A 13,200-nucleotide genomic window follows, 5' to 3' on the forward strand; every position below is an offset into this window, starting at 1 on the left:
TCAGTCCCTAATCGGCAGCTAATCGGCCCGTGCGTGGGCAATACCGATGGGCCTGCCCGACCAATCTCTGGCCTGAAATCAGCCAGATCTCGATCGGGCAGGTTAGAAAATCTAGTGGCCCCAGGGCCAAACGATCGAATTATCCTGGATTCGCCCACCTGTAGGTCCCATGTATAGGGACATTAACTCCAAGGATATGGCATATCTGGGGTTACGCATAAAGGTCTGCTCGTTTAGTATGGTTTCCACCAACAATCTGGGCCAATTATCCTGCCATAATGGAGGCCTATGCAGACCCTCAGTCAAGGCCCACATTGCGATCTTGAACTCTAGGCAGCATTTTCTAACCCGCTTGACTGATTATTTGCCCAGTGTTCATTCAGATATTAGCTGGACAATCTCTCACTTGAGCCCCATACATTGGCCAGACTTGATATGTAGGGCCAGCATACATTGGTCCATTTAGATGGTCTCTTGGGTGGTCAAAAGTGGGGAAGGGGATTAAAATATACCTCTCAGCCCATTCACCTTTGGTATTTTTCAGCCAGTGATGTAACAGATCCTGGGCAACTCCTGTTTTTTGCTTGAAAGTCCCACCTGGCAATTCCTAGACACCCAATCCTATTAACTTAAGTCTCAGCAGTAATAAAGCTGTGAATCCCTCCATGTTGCCAGGTCCTGCCCACTTGCACCTTTTCCCAAATGTTACAACCTGGACTGATTAGTGTGTATTAAGACCTATGCAGGACAAGTTTATGACCATCAATTGATGCACTTAATGTTCCCTTCACTAAACTTTTCTAGAGGGAGAAAAAAAAAAAAAAGTGGTCCATGGAACCTACAGTAATTAACATTCAAATGGCCTTTACCCCATTTATCTACTTTTAAAATGTCGAGACCCACGCAGGGACTGCTTTTCCTATTGAAAGACTGCAAGAGTTGGCTAGTGCCTGCTCAGTAGGAAAATGGGATCTGTGGGCTCGTGTGGATGACTGATAGCTGATTGGAAGCAATCCCTTTATGCATTTTCCAATTGTGTAAGGAGACTTAAAAAAGCAGTTCACCCCATGGGAAAGCTAAAATAGCTTCTAATTAATGATACAATACATGGTTCTGGCTGCCCTACATTACTGGGTGAGCCATTAGGTTCTGGGTTGCCATAGAAGCTTGTACGCCTCAGGAAACCAGCCATAACATGGCAGCAGAGCATTCCGGGGGAGCATCTCTAAGCACAGAAGAATCACTGAATTGGACCAATTTATTATTCACCAATTAAGATATCCTTTAAGACTTTCTGGATCCACTACCATCAAAATCCCACCATGGAGAATCTGTGCCACTGTTCAGACACCACTAAGACCAAGGTAGAGGCTGGCAGGAGTTGGTATATGTCAGTGGTCTCCAACCAGTGGCCAATTAGTAACATGTTGCTCCCCAACCCCTTGGGATGTTGCTCTCAGTGCCCCCAAACCAGGTAGTTATTTTTGAATTCCTGACTTGGTGGCAAGTTTTGATGGGAAAAAAAAAACCCCAAAGATATACTACCAGATAAAGCCCCCTGTAAGCAGATAGTGTGGATAGTGGGCATAGAGGCTGCCTAATAGCCAATCACAGCCCTTATTTGGCACCTCCATGAACTTGTTGCTCTAAGTCTTTTTACATTTGACTGTGGCTTGTGACTTCTGTATTAAAATCACATGTTTAGGTGTATACAAGGTTATAGAAGTGTCAGAGCCAATGCAGATGAAGCCTTATAGAATCAGATCCCCTGTTTATGCACCATTTGTTGCTTAGCCAGCACTGCCTACCCTGAATCAAATCCCAATAGCAGCCATTCTAGGATGGGAAAATAAAACCATTAGGTACATAGCTATACAAAGAACTTTAATCTGATAATATACAAAAGATTTAAAGATTTTTTACATTAAAAACCTGACGTTGACACAGAAAAAGAGAGAGGAAGAGGACACAGGTTCTTAGAGAGCCCAGCAGGTATCTACATCACATATCATGATTACCCAGACGTAACGAGTGGCACTTTTTGGATATATATTTATGGAAACATTACGCGAGTACTGTACAGTCTTGGCGAGCTTAGCGATCCATCTCACCCTAGAACATGTCAGCTTCGGCTTAAAATTGAAAAGGCGAGTGCTCCTCGGACCCCGAAACAAGGTCTGGTGCTTCCAGAAACCTAAGAATATGGACTAGTTTCTGGTTTCTGAGTCCACAGTTTGCCAGGCCGGCTATGCAGAGGCCTTCACATGTGCAACACCGGACTTGGAGCTCTGTAGTTTCTCCACCATTGTGCGTGCGTAGCGGAGACGGCTGGCGAGCTCCTTGCAGCAGCCAAATTCTTGAATGAGGCTCAGCTTGTACGTATGGAACTCACGCTTTTCATCAATGTAGGACACAGCAGCCATAAGGGGGCACAGGATTATCTTTGTGTGATCCTGCAAGAGACAAGATTGTGAGTTCAACATAGTCTGGTCGGTCTATACCGCGGCCCAGCGGTTGGGGACCCCTGCTATAACATACTAAAAAGTAGCAAGAGGTGAATTACCCCTTTAAGACATGCTGGAAATTGTAACCCAATATCCGATTGACCACAGGTTGCCATTATCCTGTGCCACCTATATGTAGTTTAAGAGCCACTCATGCCTGTATTACCATAGGCAGATGGTCAGACTTTGAGTTCAAGCCCCATTCAGACCCAGCTGTGGGTTGGACCACCCCTCAGCTCATAAGGTTCCAGATATAGAAAAGTATCAGGTCATTCAGCCATAGGTCTAAAAATATGTAGGACAGCAGTTTATGGATTTGACCGAATGCCCCCAATGTCACCATAACTGACCTTCAAGCTGGACTTTCAGGTGCATCTAGGAGAGCAAAGTCACCCCAAACAATACCCTAACTGATATTTAGAGTAATCCCCTCCTTTGCCACAGATTCAAGACTGCCCCCAGATACACTATTACAGGCTCAGCTCCTACCTGGAAGAAGTTTATCTGAACAGTCCCATTGCTCAGGTGGAGGATGATGGCGCTGCGTGTCCTGAACCAGGTTCGTAAGAAGGGTAGACGAGCCAGTTCATCCCCCTCCCGGGGTGTTATGTTTGCACCGGCCTTCAGTAGGTGCTCACTCATGTAATTTCTGAAGTACTTGAGCAATGTGATCTATAGAGAAGATAAATACAGCTTTTCAGGAAAGGAAACAAGACCTTTATAGATCTGAGTTGATAACCTGTGATTTCATGGAGAGCATCAAGCTAGTTCCATGGGTTATTAGATTCAGGGGTACCAAACAGCAGTTTCACTGGAGAACTCACCTTTTTGGTTAAAGCAGCAGGGTAGGAGCGCACGTTGAGGTAAGACTCTGAATTATTCCTCTCAATGTACTGCAGGCTGTCTCCGTCATTGTACATTATCAACCGCGTTGAATCATTAAAGAGCACCCCAACACTGTTATCACACAGCTGGTATCCTGTGGGGGCAAATGAAGGCAACAGTGAGAAGATGCAGTGCACTACATAACTGCGCTCTTTATAGCATTGTATAACGGGAACACATCTTCATCCTTACTTACCTAATCCATATTTATCAGAGTAGTCCACCCATTTGCTGACCCAGAATATGGGGACGGATGCTGGATCCTCTGCTTCCTCTGAAAAAGAGCAACAACTGTTATATTCAGAGGCCTCAATGTATTCCCAGCTCCCTTGGACAGCAACTCGGGGGGGGGGGAAAAAAAAAAAAAAAAAAAAACCCATAAAGTTCAGATGTTGCAGTTCAAGTCAATCATGGACAACCCAGGATAGCTGCACGGACTCACTAGAAGAGGTCAGTAAAGAGCAATGGAGGCTTTAATTCCTCCTCAAAGATTTAAGCTGGCCAAACGCACACAAATAATGTGCGTGTATGGCAAGTCGGCGAGGCGACAGATATCGCAGGAGGCAGATATCGCAGGAGGCAGATATCGCAGGAGGCAGATATCGCAGGAGGCAGATATCGCAGGAGGCAGATATCGCAGGAGGCAGATATCGCAGGAGGCAGATATCGCAGGAGGCAGATATCGCAGGAGGCAGATATCGCAGGAGGCAGATATCGCAGGAGGCAGATATCGCAGGAGGCAGATATCGCAGGAGGCAGATATCGCAGGAGGCAGATATCGCAGGAGGCAGATATCGCAGGAGGCAGATATCGCAGGAGGCAGATATCGCAGGAGGCAGATATCGCAGGAGGCAGATATCGGTCGACTCGCCGATTGGGTAGGTTAAAAGATTTTGATCGGGCGCTATAGAAGGTGCCGGAGCAAAATCTGCCTTCAGAGCTGAATCGGCAGAAGGAATTCTATTGTTTCAACCTCCATATCTGCCGTTTCAGCCCTGAACTTTTAGTGGCCAATTGAACGATCTTTCGTGCAACCGATGGTCGAAAATCCCCACCGTGTTGGGGGATTCTATAGACCAAGTTTCTCATCCAGGGATGATATGATCTCTGCTCTCACCTTGGCGGATAACCGCTCTCTCAGAAGGCTTGACTGCATTCACACAAGTCAGCTGCTGAAGCATCTCAGATAGGTAACAGTCTGCAGGCTCTGTGGACTCCGGCTGCTGCATTTCTTCTTCCTTTGCAGGAACCGCCTGCTTCTCCACCAGTGGAGAGTCTTGTCCTGTAACAGAACATTGCATGTTAACCAATGATCTGGTAGAGACAACTAGTCATTAGCAGGCCAATCATGGTCAATTAAATCCATTTTACCCACCTTTATTGATTGCAGTAAGTGGCTTCCTTAAGCTTTGATCAATAGTGCTGGGTGCAATGGAAAACCTTGGGGGCACAGTTAAGCAGGTTGTGGGGAGCCGGGAAGGAATGTAGCCAGTAGTAAAGAACTCATCATTTAGCAAGTCATCTATCGTGGGCCTTGAGGTTGGTTCGGAACGAAGCATCTTCTGTATAAGTGCTGTCGCCATGGGGTTAATGTGCTGAAAGGAAACAGAACAGTCATGAAGGAAATGAGAAGTGCACATCTAGGATTAGCCAACTAGGTGCAGGTTTAAAGTCACTACTAGCACCCAGTAACAGAGACAACGCTACATTGCAGAGCTCATAAGTACCTTGGGGACAGAGTATTCATTCTTTTTAATCCTCATGTAGGTTTCTTTTAGGCATGATGTTTCAAAGGGGGGTTTTCCCACCAGCAGCGTGTACCTGGTACAATAAAGACTCTGTTAGAGGAGGTACATTGACAGATACACGCAGCATAGAATGTGGAGTATAAATGATTATTCTTAACCAAGGTAATCATCATTTAGCCCTCCCACCACAATCATGACCTACAGATCTCCACCTCCTCATCCAAGGCAGGCATTAGGTAAAATAAGGCCCGATTTGCACATTGCCTGTACTTTACTTGGATATGGTATCCTAGTGCCCACCAGAGAACTCTAATAAAAATAGCACCTCATGGTACAGGTTTTAATAAGGGACCACAGCAGAACCAAGAAAGGGCTGAGGGGACCTGCCCTAGCCTAGGTTGTTGCACATTGGGAGAGCCTTTTGTGCTCCGATAGGCCAGTGACATGTAAAAAGCTATAGGTTGAAAATCTATTCAATCTACCACTCACAATGGGAGGACATTCCAGAAGGCTGTCCCCACTAACCTCCACCTTGTAGAGAGCCATCTTGCTACCTTAACAGTGTGGCAACACAATCAGAAGCTGCACAGATAGCCCACTAAAATATCTTAAGGACTATTTGACAAGATAACATTACCCAATACCATGGTATCAGGAGAGGGTACATTAGGTTACTAGACAGGAATGGGAACCATGACAACCCTGCTGACCCATGTTAGGAGATGCAATATCCCAAGAAAGCTGGCTGCAGTTCAGAATGCCATGGGATAGATATCCCTGTGTGTTATAGAAAGAGTCCTAAGATAGGGCTAGCAATAGAACAAGATAGAGAACAAGTTTAATGTAGGACATATCACCATAAAATAGCAACTCACATGATGCATCCTATTGACCATATGTCCACTTCAAAACTGTGGCCCTTCTTGCCCAACACTTCAGGTGCAATGTAGTTTGGAGTGCCACAGAGGGTTTTCTTGCGCTCGCCATCATATTCCACTTTGGTTGCCAGCCCAAAGTCACCTAATGGAAAGAGGAACACATTTAAGGAACAGCCCAATAAGATCAGATATGGCTGACCATTTCCTGGTGATGGACTATGTTATGGCATCAATTTCTACCAAGGAAAGGTTGAGAGTACTCGAGGTGCACGGCAAAGACAGTGCCAAATGGTAGAGAGGTTATGTGGGCTTATTGTAGAAATTAAAAGGCTGATGAGAATTGTCCCATGCTGGGGGCAATTAGATTCGCAGGTAGACTAGTCTGACCCTGCTATGAGCTACTGTCCAATAGAAATCTTGTTTCCAGGAACAATTTATTGGAAGAAGCGACTATCGAATTTCCGAAGGTGGTGGGAAGAGCAAATACTGTGGATACATTTAAGAAACTATTGAAAGAGGGTTTTTTTTAATAAATATATCTAATTTCTCTTGGGTAGAAGGGGGGGTTGCTTTCCAGCACTTTCAGCCCACACACTCAACCATGTGATTAGAGTACAGCTAGATGTAAACGTTACCTATTTTGACCTCCATTTCATCATTAAGGAACAAGTTGCCAAGCTTGAGGTCTCTGTGAATGACTCTGTTGCTATGGAGATACTGGCACCCCAAAATGGTCTGTTTCAAATAGTAGCGAGCTTCTGGCTCTGTTACAGCTTTCCTCCTCTTGTGCAGCTCCAATAGAGACTGAAATGCAGAGATGGAGATTAGAGGGGTTAGGTTAGGAGTACAATACATGTGGGGGGTGGTTAGTGGACACTAGATTCTTCAATATTATATGGCTCTCATTGAAACAACTATAGGTTTTATTCCAAGGAACCAGTGGGTTGTTGTTGCCCTCTCGTATCCTCTTGTGTACAGATCACTCCATCTAAACTTATATGCATTACCACCTGTGGGAGCACCCATGGCATTGCCTCAGCTGAGCATGTAATGCCTCCACCCCCCAATAAGAAGCATAAAGTGTCATGGCTATTGCTCCTGAGGATAGTATGGCATGTAGTGCCAATCCTTACTATACATCTTGTGCTGATCTGTTAAACAAGTACTGCTGCAGGGGCCTAAATTGCTCTGGGGCGTTTAGGGCCTCTAATTTGAGCTTCAAAATCCCCTGTAATGTAAAGGGGACAATATAAGTGAGGAATGGATTTATAGAAGGCACAGTACTAGAGTAACTGGTGTTTTGGGGATACAGGGTCTCTAGCTATTCCCCTGCAATAATCCACACATAGAAAAAAAAAATAGATTTTATTCTGAACCAATTGGTAAGGAAAAACATATGTACCCCTACTAGATGTGTTACAATGTCAATGGCATTCAGCATAAGTGCTGACAGAATCCTACTGGGAAGAATAAGTCTGCTCAGAGGCAAGGGAACTGGGCCAGTTCAGCAATAGTCATTGTTCGTTGGTTTCCTGCATTTCAGGAAAGGGCTTTATACAGTCACCCACACGGGCAGAGAATGGAAGCGAGAGAGCCCCCAGCAGGCAGTCAGGGCAAAGCGTCCGTTGCTGGTTTGTGTTGCAGAGACTCCCAACAGAAGCCTCACCAAGGGAACGCAAGTGGCCAGCAGGGGGCGGGCGTCCCTAGGGGAATTTCTGCGCCTCAGATATTAGGGGGCTCCTACCATGATGCAGAATCATAAAGGGGGTCCCCGCTGCGCTTTAACGTTCCAGAACTAAGAGTTCGCTTTCGAATATCCCCTGCCCTAGTGCCAGCTACAGAGATTTCATAGCCCATCACCTAATACACACTGTTCCCGGTGGGCGCCCACTTACACTGGGTCGGAACGGGTCGGGATAGATAGCAACAGCGCTAATCAAATTCCTAGTGCAAATTCCTAGGGCATCAATAATTCCTAGGGCAATCAAGCGCAACTGAGCTCGCTGGGGACAATAGAACTAGATGGATGCCAGCCAGACTGTCAAGCCTCGGTGCGACAAAGGAGCCTTGCGCGACGACCACAATGAGCTACTTAGGGCTGTTGTGATTTAATTTAATGAAACCAGTTATAGATAGATATCCACCCATTATGCCTACCCTATTCCCCCAACACTAACTTGCCCCAGTCACAGCAGAGGATCAGCCTGCGGCCATAAGCTCATTGCTACAAGCAGGCAGACTAAAGCTTTGGGTTGAGAGAGGCTGCTGGGAGTTGCAAGTTGGGCACAGGGGGCTGATACTCACCCTCCGTCGGCACAGCTCAAGTACCACATACACGAAGTCATTGTCCTCAAAGAAGCCATGGAAGCCCACGACATGCCGGTGGTCAAGACTGCGCTGGATGGCGATCTCCATGGTCATTTTGTCCTTCTGGTGGGGCTTGAGCAGCATGGTCTTGGGCACAATCTTCCCAGCAAATACCTCCCGGCTCTCCAGGTCGGTGATCTCGTAGCATTTAGCGAACCCACCTTTGCCCAGAAATCTCCCCCTCAGGTATCGCCTCCGGGTGCGGGGATCCACCAGAATCTCTGGAATCTCTTTGACGGATGACGAGGAACCGGGGATCCCCGGGGGTTTACCGGCCTCTGGGGCCACAGTCAGTTTCTTACCGGCTACTTGAGCCATAGTGCGGTGTGACAGCGATAAGGCTCAAGCTGCTTGATGCTACTGATGAAAGGGAAAGCGCTGGGCAGATGAGGGGTGCGCAATGGGACAAGACGTGGCAGAGTATCCGAGGCTGCTGGGAAGCCGTGTAGCTCCTACTCCTTCTGCTGCTCAGTCCCTTTAATCCCACTCCTCCCGGCCCTGCAGCCGCCGTTGATTTTGAAGCAAAATGCACGCCCCTGATTGGCTGATAAGATTTAAAAATCCAAACCTGCCGGCCGCGGGGCACCATGGGACAAAGCCATTTAAAAGGACTGGAGGGGGAGGGATCGCGAAACTTTATTGGCAGCCAGAAGGCTGAGAAACGGACAGGGGGCGTGGTTTAAATCCATATATGGGAATGGTTCGGTGTGTGAGCTGTCAGCGGGGGTTACTGGTGTGTTTAGCCCGGGGGTATAATAGCCCTTAGTGACACCGATACGTTCCTGTGGTGACTGATTTAGTGAGGCATAATTATATTATATTGTACCAAGCTTGTTAGTTATCTCCCCTGTATAGGGAAGGTTGTCGGGGGATTCTGGGAGTTGTAGTGCAATAAGTGTTGGAGTGATACAGGAACGCTGTCTCTGGTTTATGTATTTACTCTTCTCTGACGTTGATTGGGGCGTCGTGTTCATAATCCCCAAGTGTTCCTGGAACAACAAACTAACAGCCCTGCAGAGCTGTATGTGGGGGGCTCCATTATAGTGGGGTCCCTGCAGGGCAGCAGCTTTATGTAGGGTGAAAAAGAACAGGAAAAGGCAAGTGTAAAGCGCTCATTCTCCTCTATTCCTTGCTATACAACTCCCAGCATCCTCCATCACTAAGCAGAGATGTGCTGGTTGGCTTACAGCTATGGTGGCCTAATGTGAGGTATTCTGCCCCTGCTCCTCCCCTAACCACTGAAATGATCACTGAAAAACAGGTTTCATATGTAAACTGTGAGAGTATGATTATAGTGAGGCAAGATGGTGTCAGGGAAGGGGCTGTAACTGGAATGGTGTGTATAGTGAGGCAAGGTGCTGTCAGGGAAGGGGTTGTAACTGGAATGGTGTGTATAGTGAGGCAAGGTGCTGTCAGGGGAAGGGGCTGTAACTGGAACTGTGTATAGTGAGGCAAGGTGCTGTCAGGGAAGGGGCTGTAACTGGAACTGTGTATAGTGAGGCAAGGTGCTGTCAGGGAAGGGGCTGTAACTGGAATGGTGTGTATAGTGAGGCAAGATGGTGTCAGGGAAGGGGCTGTAACTGGAATGGTGTGTATAGTGAGGCAAGGTGCTGTCAGGGAAGGGGTTGTAACTGGAATGGTGTGTATAGTGAGGCAAGGTGCTGTCAGGGGAAGGGGCTGTAACTGGAACTGTGTATAGTGAGGCAAGGTGCTGTCAGGGAAGGGGCTGTAACTGGAATGGTGTGTATAGTGAGGCAAGATGGTGTCAGGGAAGGGGCTGTAACTGGAATGGTGTGTATAGTGAGGCAAGATGGTGTCAGGGAAGGGGCTGTAACTGGAATGGTATGTATAGTGAGGCAAGGTGCTGTCAGGGGAAGGGGCTGTAACTGGAATGGTGTGTATAGTGAGGCAAGATGGTGTCAGGGAAGGGGCTGTAACTGGAATGGTGTGTATAGTGAGGCAAGGTGCTGTCAGGGGAAGGGGCTGTAACTGGAATGGTGTGTATAGTGAGGCAAGGTGCTGTCAGGGGAAGGGGCTGTAACTGGAATGGTGTGTATAGTGAGGCAAGGTGCTGTCAGGGGAAGGGGCTGTAACTGTGGAACAGTGTGTATAGTGAGGCAAGATGCTGCCAGGATAAGGGGCTGTAACTGGAATGGTGTGTAGAGTGAGGCAAGCTGCTGTCAGGGGAAGGGGCTGTAACTGGAATGGTGTGTATAGTGAGGCAAGGTGCTGTCAGGGGAAGGGGCTGTAACTGGAATGGTGTGTATAGTGAGGCAAGATGCTGCCAGGATAAGGGGCTGTAACTGTGGAACAGTGTGTATAGTGAGGCAAGATGCTGCCATGGAAGGGGCTGTAACTGGAATGGTGTGTATAGTGAGGCAAGGTGCTGTCAGGGGAAGGGGCTGTAACTGGAATGGTGTGTATAATGAGGCAAGGTGCTGTCAGGGGAAGGGGTTGTAACTGGAATGGTGTGTATAGTGAGGCAAGGTGCTGTCAGGGGAAGGGGCTGTAACTGGAATGGTGTGTATAGTGAGGCAAGATGCTGCCAGGATAAGGGGCTGTAACTGTGGAACAGTGTGTATAGTGAGGCAAGATGCTGCCAGGATAAGGGGCTGTAACTGTGGAACAGTGTGTATAGTGAGGCAAGATGCTGCCAGGATAAGGGTCTGTAACTGCGGAACAGTGTGTATAGTGAGGCAAGATGCTGCCAGGGGATGGGGCTGTAACTGGAACAGTGTATAGTGAGGCAAGATGCTGCCAGGGGAAGGGGCTGTAACTGTGGAACAGTGTGTATAGTGAGGCAAGATGCTGCCATGGAAGGGGCTGTAACTGGAATGGTGTGTGTATAGTGAGGCAAGGTGCTGTCAGGGAAGGGGCAGTAACTGGAATGGTGTGTATAGTGAGGCAAGATGCTGCCATGGAAGGGGCTGTAACTGGAATGGTGTGTGTATAGTGAGGCAAGGTGCTGTCAGGGAAGGGGCAGTAACTGGAATGGTGTGTATAGTGAGGCAAGATGCTGCCATGGAAGGGGCTGTAACTGGAATGGTGTTTATAGTGAGGCAAGGTGCTGTCAGGGGAAGGGGCAGTAACTGGAATGGTGTGTATAGTGAGGCAAGATGCTGTCAGGGGAAGGGGCTGTAATTGGAATGGTGTGTATAGTGAGGCAAGATGGTGTCAGGGAAGGGGCTGTAACTGTGGAACAGTGTGTATAGTGAGTCAAGATGCTGCCATGGAAGGGGCTGTAACTGTGGAACAGTGTGTATAGTGAGGCAAGATGCTGCCATGGAAGGGGCTGTAACTGGAATGGTGTGTATAGTGAGGCAAGCTGCTGTCAGGGGAAGGGGCTGTAACTGGAATGGTGTGTATAGTGAGGCAAGCTGCTGTCAGGGGCTGTAATTGGAATGGTGTGTATAGTGAGGCAAGATGGTGTCAGGGAAGGGGCTGTAACTGTGGAACAGTGTGTATAGTGAGTCAAGATGCTGCCATGGAAGGGGCTGTAACTGTGGAACAGTGTGTATAGTGAGGCAAGATGCTGCCATGGAAGGGGCTGTAACTGGAATGGTGTGTATAGTGAGGCAAGCTGCTGTCAGGGGAAGGGGCTGTAACTGGAATGGTGTGTATAGTGAGGCAAGCTGCTGTCAGGGGAAGGGGCTGTAATTGGAATGGTGTGTATAGTGAGGCAAGGTGCTGTCAGGGGAAGGGGCTGTAACTGGAATGGTGTGTATAGTGAGGCAAGATGCTGTCAGGGGAAGGGGCTGTAACTGGAATGGTGTGTATAGTGAGGCAAGCTGCTGTCAGGGGAAGGGGCTGTAACTGGAATGGTGTGTATAGTGAGGCAAGATGCTGTCAGGGGAAGGGGCTGTAACTGGAATGGTGTGTATAGTGAGGCAAGGTGCTGTCAGGGGAAGGGGCTGTAACTGTGGAACAGTGTGTATAGTGAGGCAAGATGCTGCCAGGGGAAGGGGCTGTAACTGGAACTGTGTATAGTGAGGCAAGATGCCAGGCAGCACCTATACAGCCATGCAGAACCCTTGACTGGGTGCCTGGGAAGACAATGTGTCATTGCCATTTTTTTTTCATTGGGGCCCCTTCTATTGGCAGGGCCCACTGCCCAGTGTGTTCAGGTAACTAGTGGCCTAATAATTGTGGGCTCCTGGGGGAAGCCCAGCTAAATTAGTAGTATAGGGCCCCGCAATTACTGATGGCTACATATTGTATATAGATGAATATATGGCATTTCCTAGAAAGAAAATCTTCTTGAGGTTGAAAAAAGAAGCTATGTTCATCAAGTTCAACCTCTTGCCCAAGTAAATAGCCCAACCGAAACCTCTCCAGTTGGAAAATTCCTTCCTGACTTCAAGAGGGCAATTGGACCAGCCCATGGGTGGGTATTAATATCAGTAAGGGGCAAGGGAGCCACTTGCCCAGGGAAATAGTCCCTATGCACCTCCTCTATCATATGCATTCTTAGGGCATAAGCTAACCAAACATAGAAACTTTGGGGCCAACAAATTGGACTCATCAAGTTTTGCCTGGGTTACCAATCAGATCATAATCGGGGCCTATGTAGAGCCACTGGGGGAGAGAGCTGCATTAAAGGAGAACCAAACTCCCAATTCTGAGGGCCATATAGGTACTTTCTACACCAGGCCCATGTTCTTAGTCTTGTGCTGAGAAAGGACCTCATGGTCAGTCAGGGTCGAACAGGGCCAGTGGGGCACTGGGGAAAAAACCCAGTGGGCCCCACCGACCCAGGCCCCCCCCCCCCGCCGATTACTTTGGGCGTTCCCCCTCCCATTGCAGCTGCAAGGAGTCGGT

General features: G+C 48.0%; 1 protein-coding gene across 1 annotated transcript; it reads right to left on the minus strand.

Moving 5' to 3' along the window:
- Nucleotides 1-2,038: 2,038 nt before the first annotated feature.
- plk1 (polo like kinase 1) lies at nucleotides 2,039-8,846 on the minus strand. Its single transcript, NM_213679.2, is given in 10 exon segments — nucleotides 2,039-2,453; nucleotides 2,994-3,176; nucleotides 3,329-3,483; nucleotides 3,586-3,663; nucleotides 4,507-4,671; nucleotides 4,765-4,984; nucleotides 5,117-5,210; nucleotides 6,013-6,157; nucleotides 6,651-6,819; nucleotides 8,320-8,846. Coding segments are annotated over 10 exon segments (1,797 nt in total). The 5' UTR covers nucleotides 8,701-8,846; the 3' UTR covers nucleotides 2,039-2,246.
- Nucleotides 8,847-13,200: the final 4,354 nt, after the last annotated feature.

This window comes from Xenopus tropicalis, chromosome 9, assembly GCF_000004195.4.
Source record: "Xenopus tropicalis strain Nigerian chromosome 9, UCB_Xtro_10.0, whole genome shotgun sequence".
NCBI classification, from domain to species: domain Eukaryota; kingdom Metazoa; phylum Chordata; class Amphibia; order Anura; family Pipidae; genus Xenopus; species Xenopus tropicalis.